Below are 13,382 nucleotides of genomic sequence, written 5' to 3'. Positions count from 1 at the left end.
CATTCTTACCTGAGTTTATTAAATAAATCAGTAACTGTGTAAAGGAGTTTCTTGCTAATCTAGGTAGGAATTTTTTGGATGAAAGATACAATTATAGAAGTCTTCAATTATTAAGGCTTAAAATGTGGGGAAATAAGGTAGAAGAAAAGTGGAAGAAACAAGTCTCTTTCCTTCCCTACATCATAAATCCTGTGCAGTTCTATAATATCACCACAATCAGCACAGAAAGAGCTGGTTGGAACAATTATCTATAGCGGGGGAATTCTGTCTCCCAACATATTATACAGCGTTTGGTAACAGGGATTAGAATGCAAACTACAGGTGAATGGTACACAGCACATCTCAAGCTCCTGGAGTTCCTCCAGGCAATGCGAATCTCAGGATGGGGTAAAAGTAAGTTGAAGAAGTGACTTTGTGCCCACTAGGAACATATTACAAAATTTGTGTTACTGTGCTAAGCAAGTGTAATATGTTACAATGGCATAATAAGCTCTTAGCTACACAATGTTATTATAAGTCATTGCTAGCAAAAATTCACTTTTGGTGCACGTGGCTGCATCCACACTAGAAGCACTTCACTGGTACCACACAGCAGTACCCCAAGAATTCCTAGGGCAAGAATAACACAAATACCCATCATTACCACTGCCACTTGGATCAGGCTTTCTCTCTGATTTCATTCCCTTCATGACACAGATACTCTCCATGACAAGCTTAACAGGACCCGGTGGATTCTGCATGGATTTTACAAGAGAGATGTCTGAAGGATTCAGGGTATCAAGAGCTGCCAGTGCTGCCTCCAAAGCTGGCATGGCCTCAGCAAGGTCTCCTTCACATTCATCCTGTAAAGACATTGCGCAGAAGCCTGTAACCCTTCATACAATATCAGACCCACAAGCTGACTACTCCACTTTGAGAAATTCCTGCACAGCATCAGCGAACCTTCTGTGCTTGTAAGTACCCAATAAAAAGATTCTTCTCAACATTGGGCTTCTTGCACAGACAACTACTTTCACAATCTGTCTGAGTGGTTTAAAGAGGGAGGGCTTGTAGAGAAATGTAGTAACTTCCATTAGATGAACTGATAGCTGAGAAAGTCAGACAAGTTATCAAATTCAAAGTCCTGTCTAGTTTGACAAGGAACATTAAAATACATGTTAGAAACAATTGCTCCTAGTTAAATCTTACAGTACTAAACAAGAAGAAAACATGTATTGTATAGCTTAAGTCCTTTATCATGCACATGTTGCTATTACAGCAGAAGGCAACAATTACGCCAGACCTCAGCAATTATATATCACTGTCATTCCCAACTAGTCACAAAAAATATTTAGGAATCCTGCAGCTTCCAACAGGAAACTTTGTGCTACAGACATCTGCCTGTGGCCATATATCTCTTATCTAATAGGGCTCAATGCAGTGCTATGCCAAGTTATCTCACCTAAGTCTGAATCAACTGTCTCAGGGCCTGGAAACAGTATGACCTCATTACTCAGCCTAATCAGATCTGCTGAGGAGAATATATTAGTACAGAAACAGCAGCTATACAGCTTTCAGGATCTGAACTAGCCTAGTGAGATTTAGTAAGGGAAGCCATGCTGTACTTTAAGATATGGACATATCCCAAACACAGCCAAAATTTACCTTGTATACATTAGGAACATCTCTTGCAACTTTGATACTTTAGGAGCTTGGATGAGCCCGTTAATACATCATCACAACTCCCATTTACTTGGAAAGAAGTTGGAACCCATTGCATTGCAGGCTTATGCCCTTGTGAACTACCTTAATAGCTTTAGCAACAGCTGCAGCTTCATTAGCCTCTTTTTCATCTGCAGACACTAGTTCCTTCTTTGCATCTACTGCAACTGTTTCCTTTTCAATCTGGATCATCATTTGCTCTGTTTCTGCAGAAGTCCGTATCAGTTCAGGCTGAAGGGCAGTCAGTTCTTTCTGCATCTCTACAACCTGATCAACATAACAGGAAATCAAGAAGAAATACTTGTAAGCGTTGCATGCATTTCTCCTTGATGTCTTAGGAAGAAAGATCAGAAGATACTATATTAACACACTCTACAAAGGGACATTTGATCTAAAATAATTATTAAAATAGTGCTCTAGCCTATTTTTACTAAGAGCTGTTTTACATAACCAAATAGAATTTTTTAAAACTTTTTTTTTTTTTTCCTCACAGTGAGTTTTAGTTTATGGAACCTAAAATAATCCTTTATTACGCCAGTGTAGAACAAATCCAGAAGAAACTAGGAAAGGAGCACAGAGCTAGTGACAGCAACAGCTTCAAATGGGATATTCGTCATCAGGCAAGTGTCTGGCAGCCCCTTCACTTTGTATGTTGGAAGGATCCGTCCCTGGATCACATGGGTTGAGAAAGGAGAGGTTTCATAGGGGACTTGATCGTCTTCCTACTGGGAATCTACGCAGCAATTAATTTTTGTTATCATCTTACAATCTTCAGATTCTCCCCTATTTTGAAAAGGGTAATAGGTACTAGGATGCTGAGTCATGGATTCTCCATATAAGGATTTGAGAAAACAACTAAACTTGTAAGTTTTTTTCCTTCTACTTTCGGTGAGTACCATCAATTTCTTTTAGCTTTCTATTAAATGCTATAATCCAAAGTTACACACCACAATTTCTCAAAATGGCTAACTTTTCCTAGTGGTCTTCTGAAGAAAATTATTAATAGTATGATGAATATAGTGAAGAGGGAATAAAGACTGCAGCTTTAATTAGCTTATACAGATGCCCTGTACTAAAGTATTTATATGCCATACATTCAGTGTTTTCAGCTGAAACTTACTTGTGAAGATGCAAAGTCAAGTTTATGAAGTCCCATAAGATAACGGTTTCTCATCATGTCAACTTCTTGCCTTTTGCTATGCAGTAGAGTCTTAAAGGTGAGAATCAATTCTAGATAAGAAGTTGGTGTTACATAGTTGTGTCTTCGCAAGGTACTGTAATAGCTGATGGAAAGCTCTCTCACACTTTCTTGGAAATACTTGCACATTGACACAACCCTAGAGAAAATTTATCCACATTATTATGTAAATACAGTCTGTCATTATACTAATTATGAGGAAATTACTCTAAGTCTATGAAATTATATGAGTGTTAGTAAAGGCAGAATTGTTTTTTCCCCATTACAAAAATATTTTGGACAAAATCCTCCTTTCAGAGAGTGGCCTAATTTTCAGAAACATCAGATATGTGTAGCTAGATATCTTTGACTTCCATTGAAGTCAAAGAGTTGGCTTAGCTTGGCCCATTTATAAGGACAGTTTGCTGATTATGTATGTTTGATAAAGGAGAGGTAACCCTCTGCTTCATACATTTCTAGAGAAATAAACTCATACCCTTTTCTAATGTCATCTTCGAGTTCAACATCCTCTAAAAACTTGTTAGCAACCATTTCCAAAGCATCTGTAGGCCAGGTTTGGAACCAATCAATGGTGCAGCAGTTTATCAGTGAAGGAAACATTCGTAACCGATTCCTGAATGCATTTCCAATAGGGCTCATTGCTAGAAAAAAAAATCATAATTGTTACCTAAGTTTGCTTGCAGTTAGGAAGCAACAAAAATTACCCTAAGAAATAACACACTATACAGACCTAAGACGATATGCAAATTTTTCTTCACTCTTTCAATAAAGAAATTGTACATAGCAAGGGGAGTGGCTTCAATTTTCCTGTTCTCTGTCCTTGCTGCACCTTGCATTTTCTCTACAATTTCAGCTTTCTCATCAGCTGCAAAGATATTAGGCACATCACCAGTATTTAAAAGCATGTTGATATCTTCTACAAATGCTTCATCTTTTATTTGATTATCACAGAACAAAAAGGACACATTCTTGTTAGCAACACCAGCTTTCAGAAGGACTCGTTTAATATCCTCTTTCCATTCATTTATTCCATAGGATTTTGTAATTTCAATTTGAATGAGCTCAAAGGTATTCATGTAGGTGGCCAGCTTGGTAGCACTTTGTCGGCCACTCCCACCAATTCCCACCAGCAACAGATGCCCATTGTCCTGCTTCAATACCCTGCATATCCTGGAGATATGCTCAATAGCAAATTTGAACATGACCAAGGACATTGGTGCTTTGCTGACATTGTTGTACTCCTCAAGGTAGTATTCCACCACGGTTGTCAGTTGCTTTAAGTTTGTGATTTCATCATACACTTTTACATTACTGTCCGGCTTCAAATAGTCGCCAAAGAACAGGCTGCGAATATTATCATCAGAGATCTTGCCAGTAGGTGAGAGATGACTCAGTACCTACAGAAAAGACAAGAATCAACAAATAATTCAGACTATTATAGAATTATTTTCCTTAAAGTAATAACCATCCTTATCCACCTAGTAATAATACTGTGGGAAGCACTCTTTTATAGCTATTCTAGTTATTACTTTGTCAAAAAAAAAACAAAAAAACAAAAAAAAACCCACCTAAATGGGGTAATAAACTGTAGACTGACATGCAAGTTTCCACCTGTGCCTATCTCACAAAGTGATTTTGCTGTCAAATATAGGACAAGTTTCCAAAAGGGCTCTCACGAAGTACCCACTACTCCCATGGGCTCTTTCAAATCCTAAGTTAAGCAAGAGCACAGATAAATATTGTGTAAGACACTTATTTCAGATAGTCCTCTGTATCTACACAGAATCCTTTTGAAGTCATGAGTCATTCCTATATGGAGTAATTTGTAATAACTTGCCTAAGAATATGTCTAATACATAATACAAATAGAAGCCCATCTAAACTTTGTAAATGCATTGATGGAAATCATTCAAAATGTGTCCAATACTAATGCAGTCTCAAATATCTAAATATTTCTGAAAATGTGTCGGTCTCATTCTTGGGCCCAGCACATCACCCCAAAATACCTTATCAATGCTCTGCTTGAAGCTATTTGATGTTGTCTGTTTTACCATCTGAAAGAACACCTTTCTGTCCTCCTGATCAACTAAGCGATCATAGAAAACTCGGTAAACCTCATGAATCCAAAGTCTGATGAGCTTATCTCCATCCTGAAAATGTAAACACAAGAAAATGGGTAAATATAGGCAGAATTTGTTTGAAAACAAAAGGATGGAAATGTCCATCTGGACCCAGATATATCTTATACTAAGCTCAGTGGGAACCTTTCAGCTTCAAGCCATTCAGCACATGACTCAGCATCTGCTAACCTAACTGGCTTCCTCACCTAACGACCACCTTATCTTTCCTGCCAACACAATCTGGGACTCTTATGTCAAAGCATTTTTCCCTACTGTATCAACCTCCCCCCAACATCAAGAAAAAATCTTTCTATGGGATGGCTCATGGGCTGTAATCCGAGCCTTGCTCAAACTCAGTTGCTGGCTAAGATGCCCCCTGAATAGCGTGTAGCCATTTAGTTCTGTTTCTGCACCAGAAACATTCCCCCTGATAGAAATAAATCTTTTAATGCTTCTTTAAACTGCCGTTTTAGTGCAAACAGATGAAAAAAATAGAAGGATGAAAGTCATACACATCTGTCAGTATTTATTTCTGGTTTGTGATGACATCCAGAAGCATTTCTGGGCTACATTATTCAGTCTTCTTCACTGATTCCCATTCGTAAAAGAGAGAAAATATATCTTTTTCTCACATTTTTTTCTTTTATATACTTAGTTTTCAAGTGCGAGAGATGGGACTGTCTAGCTTGATGCACAGGCCTTAACAGGTGGACCTTGGGCTTTTAGGCCCAATTGCAATACATATAAACAATATTAATGAAAATGACAGCTGTCTACTTCAGTCATAGTCAGACAAAAAGTACATAGCAAGGTATTCAAGAGCTATCCTGATTTTTATAACACGTAAATATATTGAAATCATAGTTCATGTATTTTATGAGGTGTTTGTTTACTAATATTATACTGATAATTTTAATTTGTCCATTGCTCTTTCTTATAGGAACATAATTAAAAAGGAGCTTACTTGCAAGTGAGTGTGTGGACAGAGCAGCACTCCTTTAATAACCCGGGAAAAATCCCGTAGATTAAAGACATAATGGGATTTGGAAGGAGTTGGGAGAAAATTTTCAACTGCCATTTTATAAATTGCCATTGTAGCATGGACCATCATCTTGCTTAGTCTTAAAAGGGAAAAAGAGATACAATTATGAGATCTGCAGATAAATTACAGGAGAAAATATGACAAAGGTGTTACTGGAAATGTATCATATTACCTTAGAAACACAGACTCAAAGCCTTTGCTAAAGTGCCAGTCAGCAATTGCAGTAAAAATCTTGGCCAATATGTCATCATCAAAAGAACATATAGATATAATATTCAAGTGTCGTGTGAAGCGTCCTATAATACACAGAAAGAGATGCAGAAAGATCTAGAAATGTCCAAGTTTTTTTCCACCTTACAGCTAGTGTTTGTCTAGGATTGACTCTCACAAGAGGTGGACTCAAACAACATTTGAATCAGGCTCCAGCTCCAGGATTTTGTTGCTGGCAAATTTCTGCACCAGCAGTGATACAAAAGGAATATAAACTCATTAATATTTTGTGTCAGTATTTCTCTTAGAAAAACATCTGTTTCTAATATGAAAGATGTGAATCTCCATTACGTTAAGGCTGTTACTACACAAATTTAAATTTCAGTTCAAATTAGCCCAGTCGGTCATGATATAGCACAGTAAAACTTCACAAAAGAACTACCTTGTTCTCAGTTTCAATTTAAAAAAATCCAGTCTACGCACTAGGAAATTTTACAACTTTAGCTGTATCAGAATAGTTGCTGTAAAAAAGCCTCCTCAAAGCACAGTTATAGAGTGTTTATATAAAGCAAAATAAGTTATGCTAGCATAGAGCACCTTATAACAGCATAGCTCTTACTACATTAGGGCTTTACTGACATAACTTTTCCATTAAAAAGTATCACCTCCCTTATGCTGATATGACAGGAATCAAGGACTTGCAGGGAACAAGCTACCCCTGCAGTAAATACAGACAGCCTAGCTTAGCAGCAGGAGATCCAGTTTCAGCTGAGATTTGACATGGCAGCCAGACAAACCTAGCAAGAAGATGTGTTGTCCTCTTCCCTTCCCAAAGGATAGAGAGTGGGAAAAGTGTCCAATTTCTCAAAGGTTAGTATTATTTTCATCATTTGTTTCTAATGTTGATTAAACTCACCCTAAAGAACGGTACAGATTTAAACTTGAACATATAGACTTCTTCTGTTTGGAGTGACCCAGACAGTGAATGTATCTGTAGGTTTACACGTGACAGATAAAGGTAGAATTTGTCATCAGCAAAACCAAACCTGCCTCTTAACTTCAGTCACTTAGATAACTACTTGCCACGGTGATACATTTTTCTCTCATGCTTATATATGCTTTATATTATACTTTATAGATTTCTTACCTGTAATATCATTCCTGCCTCCCCCAGGTGGGCCCATGGCTGAAACAAGCAGGACATCTATGATATTAATCTTGGATGTATCTTTCTTGTCATACCAGTGACCATGATCAATCCACTGTCTGAGAAGTTCAATAGGTGGCTGGGCTCCATACACTTCCTTTGCAGGCATGTTTAGGTCATCTACCGAGGACAGAGGTAATGAGGAAAAAAACCTCAGTGCTTAGGAATCATATCTTATAAATCTACAAAGAAAAAACAACTCAACTAGAGGTAGAAAAAGGTTATTTCTTGTTATTTTCTCTTCCCATTAAATAATCATAATCAAATGACATTATACTTTGCAGGCAGACTACGTTACAGCTGATGGTTTAACTTAGTTTGGCTGGTAATTTTTTGTTTTATTTTTATTTCAGGTCACATTGCAACACATTTAAAACGAGGCAATGAACAATAATATTCTGAAGACAAGCACCACTTAATCAAATAAAAACCTTTCAGCGGGGGGCAATGCTAATCCTTTTCTGGGTGCCCTAAAAAAACAAAAAGCACTGAGGCGACCAGAAATTACCAGTCTCTGTGAATTGCTTTCTTTGCCTAAAGCCAGAATTTAAATGATATAAAAACACGAAAAAAGTGTCTTACCCACAAATAATATAGTTTTTTTTCCCACAGGAGGCCCAAATAATCCTTTTCTTCTTCTGTCCAACTTAGACATAATAATATCCTGGGTTTGGGTAGCAGAGGTTCTTGCAGAGAAGTTGATGAAGCTTGGGATGTATTTCTCCTTTGGAAGTTGTAGCAGAAAACTGTTTGTGATAGCTGATTTTCCAGTGCCAGTGGGACCCACAAAAAGCAAAGGGACATTATGCTCCACATATGTTTTAAGAAAAAACATTTGTCTGGCAGTTTCCATTGTTGGAATGATTAGATCAGACACCTGTTCCACACGGAAGTAAACCAGCACATGAAAATCAAACATCCAGTACCATAATCAACACAAACATTTGCAAGCAACTAACTAAAGCAAGCCTGTAGAACAAATCTGAAATTCATTTCTCTGTGAAAACCTAGGTTATAACAAGGTTCTGATAGATACTGCAGCTGGTACTACTTTTTGTTCAATGTTTACACAGTAGCTAGCACAACAGGTATTTGTCTGTATTACAGCTCATAGACGCTATATAAAACCCATAGGGAGAACTGCAGGGTTAAGCATGGCTTAATTCTGTCTCCCTACTGTGCAAAGGGAAAGGAACAGTGCTATAGAAATTTCTTTCTCTTCCACATATCATTAGTAGGGCAGCTGTGCACTAGATATCAAGAAAGGATTTTAGACAACAGAATAAAATGTGATCTTACATCTCTCATGTACTTAATGAACAGAACAGTTGTACCTGCAATGGAATGAAAAACTGAACAAACATTAATTAAATGATCTTGAAATGACATCTGCAGGATAGGTACTTTATACCAAACTCTGCTGTGCTACCCTTTCCTTGAGTTCAAAGCTGCCACAAAATGCAAGTGCCTCCATTTGAAAATGGAGGGGATCTGGGACTTTTCAGTATTGTTCTCCCTATCCCAAAGAAGTAATAAGTCTGTTTGCTTGGTTCATCTGATTAACTCATTTTATAATATCACAGTATCAAACACAGAAACCAAAAATAAAGACGCAGAGCCTACATGGCTTATTGGAACGTTGCAGATCAAACATTAAACAGCCTAATATAATGGAATCAGAGCTAGTGAAGGTTGCTGATGTATACCTCTAAATCATTTTGTCAAATAATTATTGTCTATAATGAAAGATATCAATGCGAACCTTAGCTGTGGGAGAGAGAACTTGCTCTTCTTTTGTGATGTAATCAGTCCACATGTTCCACTGCCCACTGCCATGCTTGTAAAAATAAAAGTCAAAAACACTCCCTGTTGATTGAAAAAAAGAATATAGGAAAATTCACTGATTAAAGAACAGAAATAAACTCCTATCATTTTAGTGTGTGAAGTTCTGAAATTTTACTCCTTACTTCTTTTCATCTCTCGTTTAGAAATAACTTCAATACGAGACATTTTGGCCACTTACACAGTCCACCCTCATGAGATAATGAAGGCCTTCTAACACAAGAGACCTTCCTCGACCCACTGTTGTTATTATCAGGAAATTATTTTAGGGCTGACTCCACTACGTTGTTTGAGTGCAGTCTGAGGCATATGCTACTCCTGGTTAGAACAGCGGGGAAGGGGCACTCAACTGTGCAGCCCAAGGCTTGGCAGATGGTAGCTCTGCTGAAGAGTTAACATCTGCCAATGCTGAGTCTTCTTATTGTTTTATAAAGAACCAAGCATGCACAGTTATGAAGAAGCACCTTTTTCTGGGAATATATTGGTTTTGGTAAGCTTCACACTTTTGGGGCGTGGGTTTCCATCATCCATTCCCATTAGCAAGTTGCGGTAAAATAAATCAAATTTTTTTCTGCTGTCTGCATCAATGGTCCCGGCAACTGTCCAAACCAAAGCAAAAAGGAAAAGTCCCTGCAGCCACAAGAAGATCTGTTGACTAGACATGCTTTCCTCCTCCTCTTCATTGGATTTCTTTATTTCATCTAAAACACATATTTTGAATTTTAGTTAAATACCATAAGCATAAATAAGCATAAACCCCCATTCAAAATGCATTTGGCAAAAGTATTCTGAGACAGACCCAGAACGTTGTCTTCAGTGAAACAAAGCCAATCTACATAGAATGATGATTTCATATTTACCAGATGTGTAAAATACTGTCTCCAAATAAAAATAAATGAGAAGGAAAATTATTTACAAGGGTCCTGTATTTCTTCTTCTGACATTAGCAAACAGCAAGCAAAACCTATGCAATACACTCACAAGATCATGTACCAGTTTGTAAGGACACTGATGTCCAAACGTGAAAGCTCTGTATGCTAGTTGAAGTACTACCGTTAATGCTAATCAGTGAGAAAGGACTTGTGTCTTCTGATCTCAAGCAGCAAAGGAATTTCTTTGGTATTTCCTTGCATCTGATGACCTGCATCTTGTTATGGAACACATAAGGAAAAAAGAAAAATTGAAATAAAAAGAATAATGTTTAGAGTACTTACCAAGAAGACAAGTATAGAGTTTCATCATGCTGTAAGTCAGATGAATAGAGGACGTTTGGACTATGACTTTGCAGTGAAGGTGAATAAAGTCTAAACAGGGCTGGACTAGCCACATAAACATGTCATTGACCTGCCAGGAGAAAAGAAATGGTTTTAAAACAATGTAGAAATTGCCATATATCCTACTGCCACATGATTCTCTCTTAATAAAGCATAAGGCATCAGAAATTCTCCCTGAGTTGACAGAGGGAAGATCAGGAAAGGACCTATGTGAGACAGTAAAGAAGCAATCACAAAGCCACACTATCATTATTTGACAATGAAAATAAGTGGCTTCTGCCACAGAGAGGTTTTCACCAGGAATTTTGCTACCCACTTACTAATCCAGACAGCAGAGCACTGCTTCTGCCTAGGGAGACTGCTGCTCTGCTCAGGCAATGAGAAAAGTATTCCAATGGAAACAAAGACAAAGGCTCCATCATCCCTTAAAAAGGAGTGGCCTCTACTGAGGACCCAGCATAGATACTGTGCTGCAGCAGGAGTTCCAGAAAGCACTGACTGCTACCTGCGGGAGCTCCACAGCACGCAGGGGAGTAATGACCAAGGCTGATGGTATCTGCTCCACGGACTCAAGGGGGAGAACAGGAAAGGAATCATGACCCAACCCCTTCCCAGGGACCGTTACTCAAGGAGAAGCACTAAATGGTCAAGTTATTTGCTGGTTAAGAAATAATTATTTTGCTTTGATGAACTAAGAAGACTGCTTCAATAAAGTCATCTACTGTTCATACTTCTTTTGAATTTGGTCCCAATTTCCTGCAAAAACTCAAAGGGGGTCTGTCAGATCACAGAAATCAAAGCTTTTGCCAGATCTAATCCTACTGTGGACTGATTTTTTTGATTCTTTTAGTGTATTTTAAATGCCCAATAAATAGGAATTTTACTCTTGATAAGATTAAAAGCTGATTCCCACTAACACATGCTTTTGTTTGTATCTACACTGAAGATATAATACACAACACAAAGAGGTCTCATTCATGCAAGCAATCCAACTCACGAAGGACTATTTAGCAAAGATTACTGAGGTGAGTAAGGCTTTTCAGATTAAGTTCTTAATGAAAATAATGTTATTATAAGCATTTCTCAAGCTATACTCTAAATGTCTCAAGCAGAAGGATGAGTTCAAAAAATTTCTAGTCATCCATTCCTTCCCAAATTTTCTTTCAAGTACCTGTGGCCTGTAGCAACATCTGACATTCATTATTACAAAATAACTTACCACAGCCTCTAGGAGGCCTGGGACCTCCTAAATCAGGAATGTGCTTCAAAATTTTGATCCTAAATGCCTGCCTTCAAGTCAGCAGTGCAAGCAAACTGCACACATCACCTTAAGGTAAGTCTTCTAAGTGAGACCTATGCCAAAAAATTAGGGTTCGCACCAGCTCTCGGTGTTTCTCCTGCAGGTTTGGAGGCAGTGTATCCATGTAGGAATCCTTCAGTGGCTTCCAGCCTAACTGCTGTGGGTCCATATAGATCATACCACACCTGGGAAGAACAAACAACTATGGAACAGGAATAGATGTTCAAGGTGGGATAGTTCAAGCTTGAGTGCTTTCATATTACCTGCTGACAGTTGCTGGAGATGCCTCCTCCAAGTCTGCTGGCTCAAAGATTAAACTCATTTTTGAATTCATCTGAATTATTTCACCACTCATTAAGCACAGCTAGAAGGAAAGCATCACGCAAACATGATTTAGTCATGTCACTGCTGATCATTCAGTGAAAGCAATGCTTGTCATAAAATCACTGAACATCCTGCTTAGTGTCACTTCTCATTCACTCATTCATGTTCTCATAGCATGTGAAATTTTCTGACCTTGTCTCAACTTTTCCATCTGTTATTGTAATAGCTGGCAGAGACAGAGAGAACAATGCTAAATCTTTAGCAAAAGCAGTAATGACCTGCAGCTTTTTTAGTTAATATATTCATTAAGTAATTTAAGCAACTTCAGTTTTCAGTTACAGAACTGAATTTATGTATTTCAGTTTCCTAAAAGGCTCAGTACAATTTCTTGTGGCTCAAACAAGCCACAATAAATAACCTCACTTCAGTAAAGCAGGAGCAAGACAAGGCTTCTAAGGGTAAGTAATAGCCTAACAACACCTATTAGACCAAGTGATATAACTGGGGGAAAAAAATCATGCTTTCAAGCACATAAAGCTTTTCCTGAGGCTCATACATCACCTTGTTTATATCCCTAGACCGTCATGGTCACAATACTGCTACTACTAAAATAAAGCCAAGTATCAGGTAATCGGCAAAAATTAGGCTACCTTTCTATTATCATCCAGCACAGTGTTCATGTTTTCTATCCAAACTGCATCCACTGGGCCATCAAATATAATCCACTTCCGATCATCTGTGGTAGAAGATGCTTGTTCCCTGAAGGCATTTGCAAGAACTCCATCTGTCCACTCATGGCTTACAGGATCAAAACTGCCATACAACTGTCCCATAGAAATTGCTTTGGGATTAATAATTTTATATTCAACAGCAAATTCATCCATGGATTTTGCTGTGTAAGAAGACAAATAGGTCAGCTTGAGAAAGCTGATAAGTTAGTTTCATTCAACAAATGAAGTACAGAGTAAGAACATTCCTGAGAGGATCACACTTTAGTTGCCAAAGGCAAAAAAGACTGGACATTTGGAAGCTAGATAGCAGTAAATAAGAACTTCCTTTACTTGTACAAGGAAAGTTCTATGTGCAAAAGCACTTGAAAAAAGGAAGAACAGAGCAGAAGAGATTTTATTCATTTATGAGATCTACCTACAATCTCCCCACGGA

General features: G+C 37.9%; 1 protein-coding gene across 1 annotated transcript in view; it reads right to left on the bottom strand.

The window, feature by feature from the left end:
* The window catches only part of DNAH3 (dynein axonemal heavy chain 3), a 74,181-nt gene that overhangs the window by 15,479 nt on the left and 45,320 nt on the right, over positions 1–13,382 (bottom strand). The window contains exons 36-51 of the mRNA XM_026083302.1: positions 12,869–13,110; positions 12,158–12,258; positions 11,974–12,079; positions 10,535–10,664; positions 9,785–10,021; positions 9,241–9,344; positions 8,061–8,355; positions 7,419–7,598; positions 6,234–6,357; positions 5,984–6,140; positions 4,906–5,049; positions 3,630–4,296; positions 3,375–3,540; positions 2,822–3,038; positions 1,786–1,968; positions 644–842 (exon numbers count right to left, since the gene is read on the bottom strand). Coding sequence (XP_025939087.1) covers positions 644–842; positions 1,786–1,968; positions 2,822–3,038; positions 3,375–3,540; positions 3,630–4,296; positions 4,906–5,049; positions 5,984–6,140; positions 6,234–6,357; positions 7,419–7,598; positions 8,061–8,355; positions 9,241–9,344; positions 9,785–10,021; positions 10,535–10,664; positions 11,974–12,079; positions 12,158–12,258; positions 12,869–13,110 — 3,252 coding nt within the window. The remainder of the gene's footprint in view (positions 1–643; positions 843–1,785; positions 1,969–2,821; positions 3,039–3,374; positions 3,541–3,629; positions 4,297–4,905; positions 5,050–5,983; positions 6,141–6,233; positions 6,358–7,418; positions 7,599–8,060; positions 8,356–9,240; positions 9,345–9,784; positions 10,022–10,534; positions 10,665–11,973; positions 12,080–12,157; positions 12,259–12,868; positions 13,111–13,382) is intronic.

Source organism: Apteryx rowi, unplaced genomic scaffold (genome assembly GCF_003343035.1).
Source record: "Apteryx rowi isolate R43461 unplaced genomic scaffold, aptRow1 scaffold_6, whole genome shotgun sequence".
NCBI lineage: Eukaryota > Metazoa > Chordata > Aves > Apterygiformes > Apterygidae > Apteryx > Apteryx rowi.
This window is presented reverse-complemented; position numbering and strand designations above follow the sequence as displayed.